At 39.9% G+C, this 22,133-nt stretch overlaps 1 protein-coding gene across 2 annotated transcripts in view; it reads left to right on the forward strand.

The window, feature by feature from the left end:
* Positions 1-22,133, forward strand: part of IGF1R (insulin like growth factor 1 receptor) — a 189,436-nt gene that overhangs the window by 30,705 nt on the left and 136,598 nt on the right. For both annotated transcript variants that reach the window (XM_075159849.1, XM_075159850.1), the window contains exon 2: positions 3,409-3,954. In XM_075159849.1, the coding sequence (XP_075015950.1) occupies positions 3,409-3,954 (546 nt within the window). The remainder of the gene's footprint in view (positions 1-3,408; positions 3,955-22,133) is intronic.

Genomic DNA, 22,133 nt, shown 5'->3' on the forward strand with positions numbered 1-22,133 from the left:
AAATGTCAGTATCGACCAAGATGCTCGTCCCATTTCATGTTTGGATCTCTGCAATTCTCATTATATGCGTGAAGTTCTGCAAAACATAACTCACTAGATGAATTAATAAGGTTCTTAAATCAAAAAAGTCAACAGCATGCTCACCTGTAATCAATTTCTAACATTAGAGCCCACTGGACTTTATCCTTTTCTGCATTAAGGGGATGATGTTTCGTAATTGAGGCAAGTGAGTGCATACTTTTGCCATAAAGTTCTAGAAATCTCACTGATTTATAAAAGCATTAAATATCTAAAATTAAGTAACTTTCAAGCTGAAACAAACATAAAGCTAAAAGCAATTCGACTTTTAAAGCCCAGCCTCAGAAAAGACACATGAACAGATATATAATGCTTTAGTTAACGGTTGCTGCCATTTCTCTTACAAATTGTTCTTTAGGGTATTGTAACTCAGCTGTTTTTAAACCCATCACTCTGGAACCTTGCCTACAAAATGTCAGCACAAGTGCAAATTTTATTTCTTTAACAAAATAAAGAGCCTGAAGCAGTTAGGCTTTCTAAAATTTTATGCCAGTAAAATAAATTCTGCTACTTTTGCTTTGCCATAACAGGAACCATACTGTTCACCTTGTCCTGCCAGCAGGTAGAGACAGAAACCGAAACGGTTTAATTGGAGAAACATTGTGTGTTCTAACTTGCCTTTTTTAAAAAAGAGAAGCCCGATGTCAAAGTGTAAATATGCTCATGTTATTGTCGGGCTGTGCTTTGGGCAGAGGGCATTGTCCCTTGAGGATGGGTGGAGGGATGGTTGCTTTAGAAGAAAATCTCAGAAGTTGAAAGCAAGACTTGGGTAACAGCTTATTAAAGGAATTTGATTTGGGTTGGGGTTGTCTTGCCTACAGATTCAGGAGAGAAACCCACACTTCTGCCACACGTGACCAGTACATCTCTTGTCAGATCTACTATTTCGGATTTCTTGAACGTTCCCCCTCTTCTATCTGGCTTCGAAAGCTGAGTAATGCCAACCCATTCACCTTTTTTAGTGTTTTCCTGAAGTTAAAGCTTTGACACATATTCCAGGCAGTAGTATGCAATTGTTCTGTAGTCAGTATATACTGAAATGGGGATTTCCTGTCTCACTGGTCGTGATGGCAGAGTGTTACTGTTGGGACATTAGTTTGGTGTTTGGTTTGTTTTTTTTTTTTTTTAAAAAGGGAATGAACTTTCTTGTACATAGCTGCTTCTAGTGCAGCAAGTCACATTTTAAGAGACTGCTTTCAGCTTGGATCTTTACAGAAGGAAGATTAGGTAATAGTTTGTGTAGAAAACATCTGTTTCTTCACAAAGATCTGGCCCTGTTGTTTTTCTATGTTGTCCCTCTAACAAGAAAGTCCTTTAGTCTTTTAAAGACTTAAAAGCCTTTAAGTCCTTGTCGGATATTAGAGTTGCTGTGGTTTTAGCATGCTCATGTTCTGGATCCTTTGTTAGCTTAAGTTATTAGCCTTAGATAAGTGTTGTGGGATGGAAGGACTGCTTTCTATTGTTAGTGCAATTTTTGACTCTCTGGACAATTTGTCTGGGTTAGAATTTAAGTTTTTTGGCTCCAGTGTTTGTTTAGGCCTTTTCCTTGTCTGAGGAAAAGATGTTGTTAAAATAATTAAGCCTAGCATGCATAAAAAGAGAACCTTTCCACAAAATTGAATTGCTTGAGGTTTATTTAAGTTTTGGGTTGCTTAAATAAATTGGCATTTTACTTTGTTTGCTTACAAGCAACTTACTATCTATTCTGGGGAATCTTTTTTCCATGTTTTCCACAGAAGACCAACTCTGGAGGTTTCCAAGAACAACAGCTCTCTACACTCCATAGTTCTTTGTTTCACATCAAAGTGCATTTTATGTGTCTACTTACTACATTATTAGTACACTTTTCTTCCAGCCCCTTTAAAATTTGTATTGTGGTACGTGTCTAATACGGAAGGATCTAATATGTCAATTTATTATGGAATAATCCTTTTGGTCATTGTTTTCTTAGAGAGTGCATTGAGTTCAGTCTGCTGTTTTCAAGGGAAGTTCCTCACTGTGATGCTGTGTGTTCATGTAGATAAATTTATCCTGTCTTTCTTAGAACTTAAGAAACTTTTTTGTATCTTGGTGCCAAAATCAGTGAAACTTGTTTCACTGGAACATGCAAACAGGAATTCAGTGCATTAGCTACGAGTCCAAGCACTTTGTTTTCTTCCCTGTCACAGTGCAGGAAGTGCTGAGCAGCTTCCCATGGATTTTGTGTTGTTGCTGATCTATTGCAAGACTAGCATTCATGAATTGGGGCTAGTTTGGCTTGTGACCCTGGGAAGAAAGAGTGATTTGAGAAATAAGTTGTAGTTCTCCTGAAAGTGTTCCCCTTTATGTATCTTAAGGGAGGTGATGGGGTAAATCAGTTTTGGAGTCATGTGGCTGAACCCCTGGCGTGGTCACACATGTCATGATGTAATTTGAAGCAGGATGTGCAAATGCATTTGGTTTATCTTTATGTTCCTCAATCTAATGCAGCTCTTTTCAACAGCAATGATAAAACAACATTTCTGTGTCTGCTGAAGAATATAGATAGCTTGCATCACTGTGCTGGTCCTGGTAGTGTTTATAGTGAAAGGTTAAATGAGATGAATATTCAATATAGGCGTAAACCAAGTACTCATTTCCTATTTTAACGTTGCAACTAATTAAGTGTCCTGGTTTTGGCTGGGATGGAGTTGATTTTCTTCCTATTAACTGGTATAGTGCTGTGTTTTGGATGTAGTGTGAGAATAATGTTGATGACACGCTGATGTTTTGGTTGTTGCTAGGTATTGTTTATGCTAGTCAAGGACTTTTCATCTTCCCATGCCCTGCCAGATGTGCAGGGGGCTGGGAGGGAGCGCGGCCAGGGCGGCTGGCCCAGCTGGCCAATGGGCTATTCCATACCATATGACGTCATGCTCAGCATATAAGGCTGGGTGAAGAAGAAGGAGGGGGGGCGTTCGGAGTGATGGCGTTTGTCTTCCCAAGTAACCGTTACGCGTGATGGAGCCCTGCTTTCCTGGCGATGGCTGAACACCTGCCTGCCGATGGGAAGTGGTGAATGAATTCCTTGTTTTGCTTTGCTTGTGTGCACGGCTTTTGCTTTCCCTATTAAACTGTCTTTATCTCAACCCACGAGTTTTTCTCACTTTTACCCTTCTGATTCTCTCCCCCATCCCACCCGGCGGGGGGGTGAGCGAGCGGCTGCATGGTATTTGGCTGCTGCCAGGTTAAACCACGACATTAAGAAGTTAAAAATTTTATGACCATCAGAATATCGTACTTGCATTTCAATTTCAAAAGGCTTAAAAATGCCTTATTTGCTAACTTTCCTTTCTCCTTTTACATTTTCAGTTTGCGGGCCAAATGTTGACATTCGCAATGATATCCATGAGCTGAAACGCCTGGAGAACTGTACGGTAATTGAGGGTTTCCTTCAAATTCTGCTCATCTCTAAAGCAGAGGATTACCGCAACTTCCGCTTCCCAAAGCTCACTGTCATAACTGACTATTTGCTGCTGTTCCGTGTGGCAGGCTTGGAAAGCCTCAGTGATCTCTTCCCCAACCTCACAGTCATTCGTGGGAGGAACCTATTCTACAACTATGCCTTGGTTATCTTTGAAATGACAAATCTTAAAGAGATTGGGCTTCACAACTTGAGGAACATAACCCGCGGGGCCATACGGATTGAGAAGAACTCTGACCTGTGTTACCTCTCCACGGTGGACTGGTCTCTCATCCTAGATGCAGTGTCCAATAACTACATCGTTGGGAATAAACCTCCAAAGGAATGTGGGGACTTGTGTCCAGGAACAATGGAAGAGAAGCCATTGTGTGAGAAGACATCTATTAACAATGAGTACAACTACCGCTGCTGGACCACCAACCACTGCCAGAAAAGTAAGATTTGAGTAGATTGTGTGGTTTTGTATCTCTTTCTGAAGTAAAGGTTTAATTTTATGGTTTATTTTAAGCTTTTTAGCAACTTAAACTTTTATTCTAGTCGTGTGTATTCCACATAACGAGTTATCCAGTTAAAACACAAATAGATTCCTCCCCAGCCAGTAAAGGATCATCTCACTTGCTTTAAAAAAACAAAAACAAAACCAAAAAAAACCACCACCACCAACAGAACAAATCAAAAACCCAACAACAAAAACCCACAAACTTTCTGGGTTACTTCCGCATGGAGAAGATGCAAAGTAAGTGTAGAATTCAAGCCGTTATAGCAAAACTGGAACCAGTGTTACCTTCCTTGAGGAGTTTGGCAGGAGGTGGCTGTTGAATGCCATCTCCTTCTCCTTGCCGAAGTGATGTTACGTGTGTGCCGGAGCCATTGCTGTACTGAAGCTGTTAACTCGACTTTGACTTTGTTCTTTGCCTCCCTTGGCATGCACCTTCAGAAATTCCTGTAATGTTAAATTCTGTACGTAAGAACTTTTTTGCTGAAATCAGTTTTTACAGTACAGTCTGTAGTGTCAGAGAGTTAATGGATATCTTGACTCTAGGTGAAATTATCATTGCCTGTTTTGTTCTTATCTGGCATGTTGGGGTTTATGTCTTTCTGATAGCAAGTATTAGCAAAAACAAAACCTGATCTCTTCTCACTTTTTAAAAATAGAGTAAACAAATACATAGTTTACTCAAATAACATGATTACATGGCAGGCTTTTTGAGTTCATCCTGTAACTTTACGAAAGCTGAGCCCTGCAGTATCAGTAGGGCTTAATTACAAGTAGTAGTCACAAGGAGGAACAGTTCCTAAATTCCACTTGCAGTCTTGTCCAAAGCTGCTATAATGATAGGAAACACCACAGTGTGAGAGAAAACAGGGCTATATTCAGGTTACCTTCATTTGGGGATGCTGTTTTTTCTAAAGTGCTTCATCAGTTGCTTGTGAAGTCGTCATGTTCAGTTAGAATTGAAATTGAAGTGCCTTGTAGGGTACTTTCAGTCAACACATGCCAAAAATATCTCTGAAAAAAGGGATTTGTAGGGCTATGCTTTTATCGATAATTCTTACAGGAAATAAAGTTTGGTTTTAAACAAAGAAAAGAAAACCCCTCAGCTTGTTACTGGGAGACGTTGATGATTTGTCCAAGGTGAGGGAAGTGAGCTGCATTGCTTTCTTACCATGTGTTGCTATGAGTCCTTAGGCTTCTGCAGGCCAAATTTATGTCTTCATTAAAAGAGCGTAACTCCGTTGTCTACAGAGTGTGACCTAAGTGATTCCTGTGCAACCTCATTGCCTTTAGTGGTTTGAATGGATGTAAGTAACTAGAGTGTATTTAATGAGATATAACAACCTACTTGCTTTCTGTTGTGTGCTCTGGCTATTTGGAGTAGACAAAAGTAATGTGCAATAAAAGCTTGTTGACTTCTAGGGGAATGTTAAAATAATTTGGATCCCAAATGCACAAGTAAAATGAGGTCATAGTTCAACTGTGATGGCAGCACTTTTAAGGCAAGGATGTAGATAATGTTTTTCTTTACCTATATGCTTTCATCTTCCTTTCGTGGGAAATTGTGAAGAAGAAAGCAAGTATTGGAAAAGAGCCTTGAAAGGTTTGTTAAGAGCATTACACTGTGGAAAAACAAGGTAGGTTTAGAGTATCTTAGGATGCAGAGCCTATAAAGAAATAATCAAGTTCTAATCAATAAAAAGAGTAAGAAAGTTGGACCTACTTAATCTGTTCGTCGTGATAAGCCACTGACTTGGAGGAAGAAGACTTTAAATCTGCCAGCTGTTCATCTGGGAAAAAAAAAAAACAAACCAAACACCAACCCAAAAGTACTCCCATTCTGAAGAAAAACAAGGGGAGGTATAAATGTGCAGTTGTTCAAAAGAAAGCTTTTTGTCTATCCTGCTAGATTGCTTGGACGCTTTGGCAATGAACTCCTGATCTGGAGAGGACTCTTGCAGTACAAAATTACACAAGACATGAAAAAGAATAGAAGCAAGGACATTTAAGTTACTGAGTGTTTCAATCTGCATTTTCCTACCAGCAGAGATATGAGACCCATGTTATTTTCCAGGGAATATTTTTCTAGTGTAGTATCTAATTTAACCCTGACATTCTCCTTGTGCGTCACAGTAACGTTAAACTGAAAATGCTGTCTATTGCTCAGGGTTCCTTCATGCCTTTTTATTTTCCTTCGCTCTGGATCTGTGGAGGAGTGTATATTGAATCTCTTTTGTGCTTGTTTAGGTTTTATGCTGAAAGATCTGAAGTTGGTGGGTAAATGTTGTGTGGGAACACTTAGTACTTTAAGTAGCCTGGTTTTTGTTTAGTTTTGCTGTTGAGTGGAAGTTGTTTTTTTCCTTCTTTTTCTTGCTCACAAACAAAGGAAGAACCCGTGCTTCCTTCAATATAACTTGTGCAGGAACAATGTTGAGGGTGGAGGGAGGAGAGAGGGAAGGATATGCTGTGTTTGACTTAAAATAATCCATTGACATGTCTATAGTAGAACAAGCTACAAAGAAGCTGTAACTTTAAATATTTTTTTTGTTTGTTTTTTTTTAAGGTTCAGCGTAAAGCGTGAGCAGCTTCTCTGCCAGTTTTGTTGCCCTGGTTTCTGTGTAGTATACATTCCTTTACCTTTGAGTGCCCCAAGGCAGCAGACTTACTAGTTTGCTCGCTTTGGAGCTGCGGCATGCTGTGTTGGGTTTGGCATGCTATCATCTCTGTGACTTGCACCTACTTTTCTTTTGGCATATCAAATGCCAACTGTACTTCACTTGGGTTGCAAGTCCACATAGAAGAATCCCTCAAGATAAAAGGAGAGTACTGAAGTTGTTTGCATCAGTGGTTGTGCTTTGGTAGAGATGGAAAAGATAAAAACTGAGTGTCCAGACATACAAATGAGATTATGGCCTTTTGTGGGTGGTTTTTTTTTTTCCCCTTCTTTTTTTTCTTTTCTGGCAGTTTTGACTGCTGGAAATGTTTATGGAAGCTGCCTGCATCTTGCTCAGCAAGTGATGTGAGAAACAGAAAAACTGTTCCTGCTGTACCCGTTGAAAGACTAGTCTCTGATGACATGCTTGCTTTGCCTGTCCATTGGTCTACTGTAAAGAAAACTTTTGTTGTTTTGTATATGCCCTTTGCTGATGACTAAGTTTTGAGGTCTGCTGCCTTAGTCACTAGGCCTTTGTAAGCCTGCAGAAAACAAATGTAAATTACAACCTTGAAAGCCTGCCTGGAAGTTTAGGATCCCTTGTCTACCATAACCTTTGTGTTGTTTTTCAGCAAGCCCAGCTAATGCTTCCTAAGACACTTTTGCATTTGCTGGGGCCATAAGAAACGAACTAGGCAAACTGTTTATGTGGGAAAGTAATAGCAAAACTAGCAGTGATCCGTATATAAGATGTATGGTGTATGGGTGGTTTTTTCTTTCTTTTTAACTTCATCTTAATTATTTATCTGTTCTCCATCCACCCTCCAGTTAAGTTGGAGATGCTCTCTGTCAAGTATTAGCTGAAACACTTCCTTTCCTACTCAGATAAAAGAAAGACGAGGGGTCTGGTTACGGGGAGGACAGACTGTTAACACTTACTATGAAGGGGTAATGGCTTCAACTGCAGCTTCTGCGTGAAAGGACAAGAGCCCAGTCTGGAAGTCTGGGTCCTCCCTTTGTGAGAGAGCAAATTACAGTGCTGCACAACAGGGATGAAATAGCCATGCTTCCCATAAAAACATTGAAGGTGAGTATCTTGGGGTTAAACCACGACAGTGTCTGAAGTGCATGAAGGACCTTTAAGATTAGATTTGCCACTGGCATAAAAAAAAGTAGGTTTAAATTGGCATTGCAGAGAGGGCTGTAAGCATTAAGCACTTGTTTCAAAAGAGGCGAATTTGACGTGAAAAACAATAGCTCATGTAGACTGTGCTTCACAGTACAACAGAAGAAAACTTTCAGCTTCCCAATGTGTGAAACTGAAAACCATGGAAAAGGCACGTGAGGATTTGGAGGCTGATAAAGAAGCAGATGGCAGCTAAGCACAAAACGTTTTTCATGAAAATGTATCCTTATTCCTTTCTGAATTGGTTTGACAGTGGTCTGAAAAGATATGGTGTATGTGGGGAATGAGGAACAGGAGGGAGAGAATGACAGTGAGTGGGAAGAGTGGTCCATATGTACCTTCTACTAAAATGTTAAACATATGGAGACATAACATGATGTGTTCTCACAAATATTCGGAATCTGCTCCTGTTTGTTTACACAGAGCTCAAAAGATAATGCCGTTGAGTGGTATCGTTTGACATAGCTTCATTGACTTGTGCAGTACTTACCAGTGTACACCATCTGGGAATCTGCTCCCTGTTGATTCAGCAGAGTAGTGGTGAAAACCATGTGCTGGGATTTTTTTTTTCCTTTCTCTCTTTCTTCTTTTCCCCTCTCTGAGGAGTATTCACTATATTCCCCTGTCCTTTAGAAATATTGAACATATATGAACTATGTAAACATGAAGAGAGAGAGGAAGAAGTTGGGAGTGAGAGGTGCCGAATCAAATTGCACTTATTTTCTTTTAAATCACACCTGCATGCTTTTTGCTGTTTGCTGCTTCATTTAAGTTTTTTTGTGTTTTTTTGCTTGAACCCTGAAATATAGTAGAAATTGTGTATAGCAGCAGAGGACAACATGCTTTAAAAGTTTTACTCTTTTAGCAAGCAAATTTGATGTGGTGTAATGTTAAGTGAAACTAGTCTGTGTAATGCCAATCCTACCTTTGTTGGGTTAAAAAAAAAAGTATCATATAAACCTGAACATATTTTGAAATGATCAGGTTGTTTGTCCATTTGGCAAACTCTCCAGCAAATAAACATCTTCTGAAAGGAACAAACAGAAGGGTAGACAAAAAAAAAAAATTGTAGAAGGTGCAGTTGGTGTCACTGAGTTAGAAAAATCTGGAGCATGTTAGAAAAATTTTGTTAGTGTTTTCGTTCTGAATGAAGTTTTTTCCTGACTTTCGCTCCCCTCCTGAGAAGCCTGCTCTTCAGCCAGAGGTTTCCCAGAATTTTTATTATGGCTGTGAGAGCATATTTAATTAGTAAGCTGGAATGGCCGCAGAGCAGTTTAGGCCAATCTGCAGTTAATTACTGTAGCAGTGGTTTATATTCTGAGAAAAGGGCTAAAATTAAACAAATATATACTTGCCATTTTTCTTTGTTCTGTTGCAGAATGCCATAACCTGGGAAGAATATCTTGAATCTTGCAGCCTGCACTAGTCACCAGAAACTTAAGTGCTAATGTTGAATACTCATCTTGGCTTCCTAGTTTCTTTTGGCACAACGATGTGTAGTGTTTTTGAGGGGATTTCAAATTTTGTAGTTTTGTTTTCCAGTAAACTTGGTGCAATTAACTAGGTCCATCAATGACACTTTGCCACGGGTTAAAAAAAAACTTATAAAAATCCTTTAAAACATTTAGACCTTTTCCCCACTCTCTGGAATAAAGAATAAAAAAAAGTTAGAAGTGTTCTTAGGGTTTTTGAAAATACCATGTGTCTTTTCTACTCACACGTACACGCACACACACTTTTCCCCTTACAAAACATCATATTTTACGCTTGCTTTAACTTGCTTTATTTTTGTCAGTCCAGGGGGGTGTTTCTTTTCACCTGGTGATGTGTAGCCATATCCTGGTGACCATCCATGCTATTGGAGGAAATTTATTTCTTTTGGTATTGTTTCTGATAATGGGGAGGGATAATCCATGTGTTGCGGAATGATACAATAAATGTTGCCATGATTTCGGTGGAAGTACAGTACCTTGTAAGTGATAGTCAGGGTGGTTAAATGTATATGCCCATTTATTCTGAATAATAGAAACTCTATTTGCATAGACACCATTCTGATTTAAGACAAATGAGGATTAGCAGTTCTAAAGTTAACCCCACAACAAACTTGCTCAAGCTAGGAAGTGGAGGCAGAGTTTTTTGTGCTTTATATATGCATTTGTGCATATATATTTGTGCTTTATAAATGCATTTTATACTTGCAATTAAGCAGGAGCGCGCTGTGATTGAAACCTGGCTGGAGAGAAAGCCCTTCTGGATCCATACTGTGTCTGTCTTTCATGGCTTCAGGTTTTTGCCTCATGAAGCTTTGAAATCCTGAGTAATCTATTGCTACTACAATATGGATTTAGTTGCATTGTCTCATGCCAAGCAAGTGCTTCACTTCAGAAAAACAGCTATAAAATTTAATTGGAGATGACTTAAAGGAAATAGTCATTCCCTGGGTTTATGGGTTGCATGTATATTAATTCCTCAGTTCAATTTCTCTTGATGCTGTGTGGTAAAGGGTGGGGAAGAAAAACAATGCCAGTCCTCCTTACAAGAAGATAAAAAGGCATCGCTAGATCGTCATGCATACAGTGTGCAATCTTGTAACGTGTAGTGCTTGAAAAGAAGTCCTGGTCTAACCTCTCATATGGAGGCTTATGGGAGAAGGGAATGCACTTATAGCCCAAGGGACCTGAGGTTGTGGAGCAGAGGGGGATAGGAAGATGATGTCTACGATCAGATTTAGTGAGGGTTTTTAGGATTCTTTTAGGATTTGCTTCTTTATTTCAAACTTTAAAAAAAAAAACAACTACTTTAAAACCTCAGTAACATCCTAAAGGTACTTTCAAAGGTACTATATGTTAGTGATGTTTCATAAATTTGATAATCTGAAAGGTATTATATGTTAGTGATGTTTCATAAATTTGATAATCTGGTGCTAGCTAGGATTGGAAACAGAATGCTTTTGGTTTTAGTTCTGCTGTTCTTAGCGACTTCCTTTCATCCTATAGCAGACTGAGGATGACGTGTTGTTCAGAGAGTTATTTTTTGTTTTACCTTCCTGTGCAGCAGTACCATGTTAAATCTATGAAATAAAACATGCGTCTGAACTTGAACCAAATCTTTGATTAACCTGCTTAACATGGACTTCCAGGCCCCATAGATATGTTAGGCAAATGTTTGTTAATAGAATAGACAGTTGTATTGGATAGTTAATTACATGTAATGTAAGACGCTAATTTTATGATGAATTTGCAAAACAACTGGGAGCTGGGAATAGCTAGCAGCGTTATAGGGAAAATGTCAGGGAAATGTCAAGTGTAAAACCAGAAGAAAGCTGTGTTTTTGCTGTGTTCTTGCAAATGTCTCGAGGACAAGGCAAACTCAGCCTAGCTTAGCATTTTCTGCAGTTCTCTGTCTGTGGCTCTTATCCATGCAAGGAGTCCGGCTTGTAGTGGGTTGCTAGCTTTCTTGGGGATTTCTGTTTTGACAGTTAAGGCTTGTATGGATGTCTAACGAGCGGTGAACTTGAGCCACAGTCTTTTTATCTTGGTGGGGTCCCTAAAAAGACCTGTCCTCCACCCAGCTGTCCATTTTCATGGAACGTATAGAAATACATCTTTTGTGGTGACTGATCTGCAGTTGAATTTGGCTGAAGTGGTTTGGAGGTGGGCATGTGAGCAAACTCTCTGAACTTGTCAGCCTGCTTCTCACAAGTAAAGGTAAAACTTAGGCTCAACCCTGGATAGGAATCATGCCCTCTAAAAATTTGGAATAGTAGGCGCCATTTTGCTTTTTTTCCTTCCCCAAACACACATGAATGTAGGAATGAATTGTCCTTAAGCATTTTCGTAAATTGTTTTCATGTGGCAAACAAGTTTTTCAGTGTTAAACAGTGATGAAACAGCCTTTGTTTAGCCTTCCTTCCCACTAATAGTGTGATTTCCTTCTCAAGTCTGTTTATGGCTCTGAGAATTAACTTGTAATAAAAAGATGCTCGGATAATAGTATGTTAATACAGATTGTTGAATTGCCTTTTTCTTCTGAGGTGAGCTCAGCCTGGTTCAGTTGTCGACTGTCTCTTCCTCCCCCTCCCCGGCAAAGTTTTCAGTGTTTGGAATGGAATGTGCATGTGCTATCAGCTGAGCGCTAAAAATGATTTAGCAAGTTGTTTGCCCACCATAAAATGGTAAGGGTCTGAGGTGCCCATAACCTGGGTTTTTAAAGCTAGAAACCGTATGCCATTCTCTCAGTTTTTTTTGTTTACTGTTTCTTGCTGGGCAAAGTGAACTTGTAGTTACCTGCCCAAAGCGTAGTTCTGTATGCCCTGGCTAATTATTAAATGCATTTGTATAGCCCTTGACAATGTAGGCGAGAATGAATTCAGCACATGACTTGAGGATCCCTCTTGGAAAGGCTGGTGTTTTTTGGAATTTGGTTGCTGATTTGCATGTTCAGAGGAATTCGAGAAGCAACTCAAAGTTCTCATTGTTGCTAGTTGAAGTTCAGCTTATGCTTTTAGGTGGATCAAACTTCTAGTTTGTACATCAGTGTGACCTTCCTGATGTGTTTTTTCCTTGTTGCAACATACTGCGTTTATAGGCGCTTAACTGTTCCCTTCTTAATAAACAGTGCTCTATTGCTGTTGAGACTCATCTCTTCCCAGCATACTCATTGTCCCTCCATTAATGGCTTCTCTAACTTTTTACTAGCCTAACTCAATTGAGGGGTCTGTTTCTCATATTTTGTTTTTTTTTTCCGGTTGATGTGTGAGGGATATATATGGATGATTAAAGGTTATAGTTTTGGGAAATGATGCCATTTAGGAAGCATGTTTGAAGTGTTGAGCGTGCAGAGAAAGTCTTTTATATCAATGCAGGCCTTAGGAGGAGGAGATGTTTTTCTATGTATAGAAACTTCCCGTATAGGATGGCAAGAGAAGGTTGCAGGGGGATTGCCTGTCTCTTTAAGTGGGTTTATAATTGGCTAGGAATTTTTGTCAGCTTAGTCACTGCAGCATTCAGCGGATGAGGGAAAAAAACCACAGGCCCCAACCGTTACAGCCGTGGATAGGCTCTGTCATCCCAAAGGAATGCATGTGAACAAAACACTTTGTGCGGTGCAACCGTTGGCCTAAACAGTATTGCATTCTTAAAGCAGGCTCTGAGTCACATGGAGCAGATGGATTGTTTCACTAAAATGGAAGTTATGTATCACTGAGCACTCGGATCGAGCTTTTAAGTGTGGTTCGAATAGGTCACGATATGCGAGTGTGATGAAGGGGTGTAAAGGTTAAAAAAAAAAATCAGCTCCTTGTTCTGTGGTTGAAATAGTTTCTGTGGCATTAAAAAGGTAGGAACGTCTTTCGCTTTGTTAATTACTGGGCTGGCACACCGGTCTACAGATTTCTCTCTAGATTTCAGACAAGCATGGTCTTAGTTCTGAGGCACTTCGTGTTCATCTGGGAAGCTTCACGCTACCCAAACTAATCCAAAGAAACCCCTGTTTGGGAGGGGAGGGGGAGAGAAAAACACCAAACCTATTGGCTCTTCTCACAATGAAACCAGCTGCTCAGCTCTTCTTCCCCCACCCTGCCCAGCCTTTCACCCCAAAATCTATCTTCAAGCTGTTCTCTTGAGTGCGCACAGTATATTGATTAGTGGGAGAGTAGCTCTGTCTCTGTGGGTGGCGTTACCCTTTATTTGGCTTTATCTCTTCCCTTTAAGGGATTTGAAAGGATCTGATAGGAGCATTGCCAGTCTCCAGCCTTCAAAGGGTGCAGAGGAGGAGCTGTGACTTCTAGCTAAACAAATTCAGAGCTGTCAAGTGATTTTTTTTTTTTTTTTTTTAAAACACTCCCCCCCCCCCCCGTTTTGTGGGGAATCCTCTTTAAAGAGTGGTCTAGGACTTAACGGAAAACCCGGCCTCCAGTTGGTCGATATTGACAACTGCTGTCATTTGGCAGGCTGTTGCTGTTTGGAGTGGAGCAAGTTTGGAGGTCTTAATTCGGTTATCGCTAAGGCAGGTGTTTCAGAGTTAGTGCCTCCCCATGTAGTATTAGTTGAATCTTAAATCATTACAACACAAAGGGGAAATATTGACTAAATTCCCTTCCATCTCTGGAGCTTTCCTCATGAAGGCAGCACATGAATAGGAACTCTCTCTTAGAGAAGATGCGTTACCTTTTAAGTGCTTGATGAAGGCTGTTTGGCAGAATCAGAATTGACTGGTCCATGTGAAACACTACATGCAGAACCGAAATTGCAGTGAGTCACTGTCTGCTCTGTCTTTTGTGATCTGAGAGTCTGGGATAAAATACTGCAGTGGGTGTTACAGATAAAACCCAGTATGCAAATCCTTAATTCAGAGATGAAGCGTTCTTCCTCTTCTACTCACTGTAGTTGTTTGTCTGTGTGCATCCATTTCTCTTCCGTAGAAGAGAAATTAAAATAATCAGTAATACTTTGCTCCAGAAAATAGAGAGTGGTGGCGAGGAAAACAAATACCCCTTCCAGCAAACCAGCTGTAGAGAGTTTGTTAAATTCAAGGGCTGGTTTAGGATCAAGTTATTTACAGGAGAATATAAGTAATTAGAATATATCTTACAGATGGAAAAATTAATATTCTTCCTTGGCAAAGATTCTATTCTTTTCTGCCCTTGGGAAGCTTCCGGGTACGGTTAGAATTGTCTGCATGTGGCAGATGATCTTTTTAGGAGAAAGGTGAAATACAGGTAATAGAGAGTGAGAGGGCATTTTTGGAATGGGGAATGCAGTAGAAATCTTTCAGTATAGCAGTGCCTGGTGAAAGTGGTAGGCCACTAAAATCTGTGGTGATTGCAGGTCCCACAAGATAGCTTCTTGTGACTTGAGAACTGGGCTGCCTGGCCTAAAAGGAACATTTTGCTCTGTGAACTGGCGTTGCTGCAGCCTGGCACTGTTTTAATCATACTCAGATCTGTGTGCTGTACCTGTGGTGTGCTGTTAGGGTTCTGGATGTCCATATGCTTCCCGGTTAGATAAATTCAACATCATGCATGTAGTACCTGAGAAGTTTAAGCTGTGAAGCTTTCTTGCTTTTCTTGTCTACTTATTAAATATTTATTAAAATGGTAGCTGGCCTGGGATGAGGGAGGAGGAGAAGGAAATATTATTGAACAACACGGGCTTACCAGTCACCATAAATGATGCAAAGCTCTGTGCAGATCCTCCAAGAGATGTACTTTGTTTACATTAAGCATGCTTAATAAACAATATCTGTAATAAGGTTACTTCAATGAAATTGTATAGCAAGAAGTGAAAACGCTTGCTTTTCTGTATCTGCTGACTGGGCTGCATGATCTGACCTGTATGTGAGGGTGCTGTCTGGACAAAGAATGTCATGAGCAAGTGGACAGCTATTTTGCAATGTTATCCTACTCATTCTTCTAGTATCCAGGAGACATTGGAATTGGTGCGAGTAACTGTGCCATGCCTGGTTAAACACAATGCCTTAAAGCAGGAGTTAAAAAAAAACCTAAAACGACGACATCCCCACCCCCAAATCTTACTAGTAAAGGCTGAAGGAAAAGGAAAGTTTCCTTCTAGCTTGTGATCCCAGCAACAGCAGCAAGTGTGGCAGTAACTTGCCTGGGTTCTCGCAAGCTGTGCTTCTGTCTTCCTTGTAAGACCTCTGCCTTTTCTGTCCTCCCCTCCCAATACGCATTTGAGAAACTGGGAGCCTTCCCTTTGCCTGCTTGGTCCTTATCACTGTTCTCTGCAGCAGCATGGAAATGATGTGCCTGCCTATTTCATTCTGCTGCTGCTTGGTCAACTAACGAGCAGAGACACTGCAGCTGCCAGGAGGAATTCCTTTCCAGCAGTTTTGCGAGAAAAGTCAGCAGGATTAGGGCCTGGTTAAAACTTGATGTTTCAGCAAATCTGCTATGCAAACCATTTGGGTGAGGGAGAGAGCAACCAGAGTGGCGACCAACTTTGCTTGAGGCAGAAACGAACTGTGGGAACAAGAAGGAGACTGTCTTGTTCTCTGTAAACCATAGTGCTGCTTAGAGTATTTTGGTGTGCTTGAGTACATACACACATGTATACACACACATGTATGTATGTACTTTTTCTTTTCTACAGCAACACCCCAAGTTACTGTTTGTCCTGGCTTAGAGGGAACAATTATTTCAAAAGCCTTTCTTAATAGCCTTTTGAGCTGCTCTGATGTTTTGCTGTTTGGATGTGCCTGCTCGTGCCAGATCGTGCACTGGATCTCACTGTTCTGGAGCACCTACTTAGTTATCTATCTAGGCAGGGAGCATTGGGGCACCTCCCAAGTATTTAAAAATAGAAATAAACATCTTGTGCTCGCTCTTCCTTCCTTGATTAAATTTATAGGGTTTGTGTTGGGCTTGTTTTGGTTTGTGTGGGTGAGTGGGTGTGTCTTGTGGATGAAAAAGTAATTGCAGGAGAGAGAGCTAGAGTCAAAGGAATATGTTTCTATGTTAGTTTGGAAGCCGTGAGGTCTTTGGTCATTTTACTTTCTGGGGTCAATTTACATGAAGGTTCTGCTTTCTATGCTTTTAAGATTTTTTTTCTTTTGGTTCCCAGTGACTGTCTAGCAAAATGCAGCTGCTGTGGGAGGTTGCAGTCACAGCAGTGAGAAGTGATCTCTTGGGTAGCTTGGGCCATTGCCATGAAGCATTTGAAGTATCTGGAGAGAGACCTTGAACTGTATTACCTAGAGGAGTGGGTACAGAAGGTAGATCTCATCATCGTACTGTTGGAAAGACAGTCTGCAGCGGTAATTGAAGGTAGTGATTGCAGTAACCAATAGAGGGAGAGTCTACAGATGTGATTATAGTAATGTGTTCTTGAGTAAAATTAGGTGAAGCAGGTATTGAACTCTTGATTTTCTTGTTAAGTGCTTTGTTGTGCTAGTAATTTTTTTCCATTCTTGTGAAGCAGTGTGGTTTAACCTACCTATATGCTGCAGTAATGAACACTTAGACTGTTGTGTGTAATATGTGGAAAATAAGATTAGTAGAAATAATAAAAACACAGTGTTTGTGCTGCTGCAGATGCAAGGGCTAATGGGACACCCAGAGGCAAGTGATGAACCAGTTAAACAGGGACCAGGCACTCTGGTTTAGCAAGCCATTCTATTCTGAACACATGGGATGGATGCAAGTTAGACAGTGATTGCGAACTTGTTTGTTTGACTTTGCCTCAGTGCTTCCTGAGCCAAGCTGCCTTAATTATATGAGGGAATTGCTTCTCAAAATGACTTCCAGATAAAACATTATCTGGACTTGAATGACTTAGATCTGTAGCAGTCCTGTCTCCAGGTGAGGAAAGTATTCCTGAGGATCCGTTCTATAAGCATTTCCTTTGGAAGACCTCTATTGTCATATTTTAGTCTGTTTTCTCACTACCTATTGTATAGGACCAGGCAAGAAAATAGAGAAAAATACTCTGGGCCAGGTGGTCTGCTTTGTATTACGGAGGGCTGTTTGATTTGTCTTCAGCACTGTGTTTTGTGAATTGGAACTGTAGAAAGCCTCCAGAGTAGAGTAATGGTTCAAAACCTTTGAATTCTATAGCGTCTGGTAACTTCTAAATGATACATCACTCTGACAAACTTGTTGCTTCCTGTCAAAACAAAGGAAGTGCTGATCTCCAGTGAGCTGATGTGAAAGGCCTTTGCAGATATTGATAAAACACAAAGAGTGTAAGCGATCTTCAGAAAGGTTGCCTCTGTGGACTGCTGCCTAACTGAAGTGACAAAGAAGCAATCTTTCATATTATTATGCACAAGCCTTTTCTTACATCCCTTACTGTTGCTATTTTGGGCTGTGCCTTGGGTGGACAGAGTATTTGGTAGCTTGTGGCACAATGGTGCACGTATCAGTAGCCTCAGAGATGAGTTTGTAGAGGTCTGTGCTCACCAAGTGAACTTTCATTATGGAAGCACCTCTTGCTCTTGTCATGTTCTTACTCTCTGGACATTCTGCCAAAACCAGTTTGCAGACCAGGGCTTCTAAATTAATGCTAAGTATTTCTCTGTGAATGCATCTTGTTGCGTTTTGCTCTGTCCTAGGACAATATTGATAAAATAAAAGGCATCCTCCAATCTATAGGAAAGATTTTTGTATATATCAACTTTCTATCATTGACAGAACTGTGCTGCAGCTTTGTCACCGATTTCTTGTCTTGTTTCCTACTCCTTGTGTCATCAGTGTGGTTTTTTTAATATGAAATAGTGGAGTCACTGTAACGTAATATTTGGATGCCTCATTTTAACCATTTATGTGTTATGAACACTTCCTGAGAGAGAGGCTCAGCTCTTTATGAGTATGGTAATTAAAAAAACCAAAAGTGGTGAAATTTGAGTTTTTGGGTGAGACACCTGATTGATTGATTTTATTTATCTTAAGTGTTCTGGTCCACAGCTCTCTGATGGGCGGTGTGACAGCTCAAATGTAAGGTGCCTGAAACCAGTGTCCTATTTGAAAATCTAGGCCAGAGGATTTTACCAAGTGTAAACATTGTCTCATTGTGTGAAAAACAACCAAACAATTTTAGTTCATTAATATAATTTACTTGAAGACAGACAATGCATTTGACATGGTTGTTTATACCCAGGCTTTTATGCTATTCGTATATCTGATTTTTAAATTGGTTGGTTTAGAGGAGGCCAACCAAAAGTGACTTATTTAATCTATAGTAGTAATTCCTAGATTGTCCAGTTACACTGGATTTATTTATTTAAGCAGGCACCTTAAAACTAATCTTCAGTTGACTTCAACAGGCGTTTCACTGGGCCTTTCCATTGCTTTTTTCCTTTTTCTTTTTTTAAGTCTGGAAGGCACAGAGCCTTTGATTATTGCAGTTATTTCTACAGATAGCTGGAAAAAACAGCCAGCTTAGCTGTGGAATTGAGTCCCATTCAACTCCCGTTGGAGCCAGCCGGTGGGTATATGCTGTGATTTCTCTGTGCTTCGCGGTGGAAGCTCCAAAACCAGCATCTGGATCTCGATGATCTGCCCTGGCAGCAGGGGGAGATGGGAAGGGTGGAACAACCTCATCAGAACTGCTGCTGCTCTGTTCAGCAGCTTACCTTTCCAGAGTTGCTCCCCCTCTAGCAGCCAGAACAATTCAGTTTTGGGGGAAAGCAGTCATTGGCAACGTAGTTAGTACAGCCCTCTTCTAACAGCTGATGTCTCTTGCCAGTGTAAGCGACCGGAGAGCTTTTCCTCTCTCCCCTTCCCTTTTCTTCCACCTCCCATGTCTACCTGGTTAGAGTCGGAACACCACCTGAGCCGAGTCTGTCTTGTGCTGCCTTTTGCAAATACGCAATGAAAATGGAGAGTTGTAGCATGCTCTTTTCCTATGTGTAAACTCCCCTCTAATTTTGTGGGCTTGAGAGCAATTTCTCCCTGTGCGTGGGTCACGTGGCTGTAATTGGGTTTATGGAATCTCCCCAGTCCTGTGCGTTCCCCAGGGTTTGTTGTTGTCAGACCTCATTTTACCCCCCACACCCTTCATCCTCCTTTGTTAATCCATGAGTTTTGGGAATGTCTGAATAGTGTTTATTGCTTTTATTGTTTGGGTGGGAAAACGGCCATGGAGCTTTGATTGTTTTATGGCAGGAGAAAGGCCTTGTGGAACCCCAGGCACTCTTTTTTTTAAACCCCAACACGGAGTGCAGAAAAGTAACCAGTAATTTAATTCTAAGTGAAGAATCTCTTGCTGGTTATAGCCTAGGGACATGTTTTATTTGAGTCCAAAAATCAACCAGAAAATACGTTTAATTACTTTCTAATATGTCTTGTTAAAGCATGGATCAGTCCGTACTGCGAGTGAGTTCTGGAGGTACTGGTGGAGAGAACGTAGACTTCAGTTTTGATGGTAGATTAAATGTTGGGTGTCAGCATTTTGTCTGATAACAATGTTGTTGAGAACCACACTGGCACAACAGATTCCCCTGCATGCCTGTAGCTTGCCATGTAAGTTAACTCAGGACTTCAGCTTGTTTTGTCATGCCTCATTTGGGAAGGGGGAAAATAATGCTGCCTGCCTTTAAGCATCTAAAACAAAAGTGCAGAAAGCTGGAGTGGCTAATTTTGAAGCTTGTGAAAGAAGCCATGTATATTTTTCTTCAAGGAATACCTTAGTTTTGTCTTGTTATATCTTTCAAAAGCTTGGTCATTAGATCATTGGTATCATTAAAATAGCAGCAGACAAATGATGACTGTCTAGTCTTGCCTTGCCATATTTTTTATTTGGTTGGTTTTTTTGTTGTTGTGTTTTTTTGGAAAGATACCTTTCTGCAAGACGAAGCCTTTCTCCCAGCACATTTGATGTGTATTAAATGTATTAGCTGAGCAATGCTCCTTATGCTCTATATTCTTGCATTTTTCCTGTGGGTAAAGAGAAGAAATACTTAATAATTTACTGTGTTCTCAACAGTTTAAAAATAAATGTTTGTAGACACTTTGTGTCTGTGTTAATTTATATGCTAAACACTGTTGATAGTGATTTGAAACATGTCAGCTTGTTTGATATTTAATGTTTTCTGTATACAGAAATTTACATAGTTATGGGTTTAAAATTGTAGTGACTATCCTGGGTGAGAGAAGTAAGGTAATTCATTACTATTGTTCTCTACATAAAATATTTTGAATAATCCCCAAACTGATTTTTTTTGTTCCCTTTTTCAGTATTTTTAAATGTTTAATTATATCACAGTATTTAGATTAATCTGAACTTGTTCTCGTGTGTCTGAATTTTGAAGGTCTTTCCCTGTTTTCTGGTTGATGCATTGTATTTGTGTCTGTTCTGTGTTACGTTTCTGTGTATGGGCAGCTATTTAAAATGGTCTTGCACTTTAAGATGTTAGGCTGGGCTCAGTTTACATCTCTGTCCTATGCTTGCTTTATGGGAAAGTCACTTAAGTTGCAGTGTCCTATCTTTCCAATAAGGAGGATAATCTTATTTAATGTGAGTATTGTGGTGCACCAGTTAATGTTTGTGAGTGGTTGCAGGTGCCTCTTAAATACAACACAAAGAATTGATGATCATCTTGCTTGGAAATTTTGTTGTTAAATGCATTTTTGTTACTATATAGCCCTATTTTCTTGTATTGCACTGGACCAGTGATGTGCAGGACTATATTACAGTCATGCAGCTTGCTGCTTCTGGAAAATAAATCTGTTTGAGTGGGTATGCTGGAGTGTTTTTGGAAGCACACGTAAAGCACATTAAGCATAAGAGACTTGCATTCATCACTTGAGTATAAAGATCCAGCAGGACAGCTTACAGATTTTTCTTCCAGCATGCTTCTTAAAGAGTTGAGGTATTGTAGAGGAAGGAAATACACACAAGAAGGAATACCTGCTTCTCTGTTATTTTTTAACTCCCTGTTTTCTTTCATATATCTACTCATATACCTAAGGCAAGAACAGAATACATTGTTTTTTGGAGTAAGGGAACAAAAGTAGTCTTTTTAGATAATGTTCTGATTACCTTAATCTTCATCATATTAATTCATGTTGCTCTGTCACTACTGGTGGAGAAGTAGCTAATGTGAATTAACTATATTTGCTTTGGAAAGCCTGATTTTTTTTTTTTTTTTTTTAAATGCACCTCGGCAAGAGAGGCTCGTGTTATCTGTTAGCAGCTTGGATGAAACGCTATATGAATCAAACTCTAGCTCTTCTAAAAGGTTGAAAATAAGTGAAGCGTCTTATTTTATAATTCATTCATGATCCAGCTCTATTAGGAAATGATCTGTTTTACTTAATGCTATCTGCATTAAAAATGAGACGAATTTCAGACCCTTTTCTCATCTCCAAGCCCGGTCTTGTTAGGCATAAATAGTATGAAAGCAACGTGAATCTAGAATTGAATGGTCAAGGTGAATGGGAAGGTGAAATCAATTATCTGCTAAAATGTTGGTGCAGGTATGTCTTTGGGAACATGAACTGCTGTTCTCATGTTTGCTAAGAAGCCTGCAATGTGTATGCATCCTGACACTGCTTTTTCCTTATTCTGCGGGGGACTAGATGTTTAAAAAAAAAAACAAAACACCTGCCATTACTGCCCAAAAACCCCCTGCAAATGAACCCGCTGCTTTCTTGAATTTGTAGTTGAACTGTCTCTGGTTTTTGAGTTTTATTAACAGTGGCGTAAAAGCTGTTTGCCTCCTTTTAGTATTCTTATCCAACCAAGTTCAGTTACGAAGGAATAGTGTATATTTGGTCTAGGAAAATAGGTCAATGTATGTACTTAATGTGTTTCTTTAAGTG

This window comes from Calonectris borealis, chromosome 11 (assembly GCF_964195595.1).
Source record: "Calonectris borealis chromosome 11, bCalBor7.hap1.2, whole genome shotgun sequence".
Taxonomy (NCBI): Eukaryota; Metazoa; Chordata; class Aves; order Procellariiformes; family Procellariidae; genus Calonectris; species Calonectris borealis.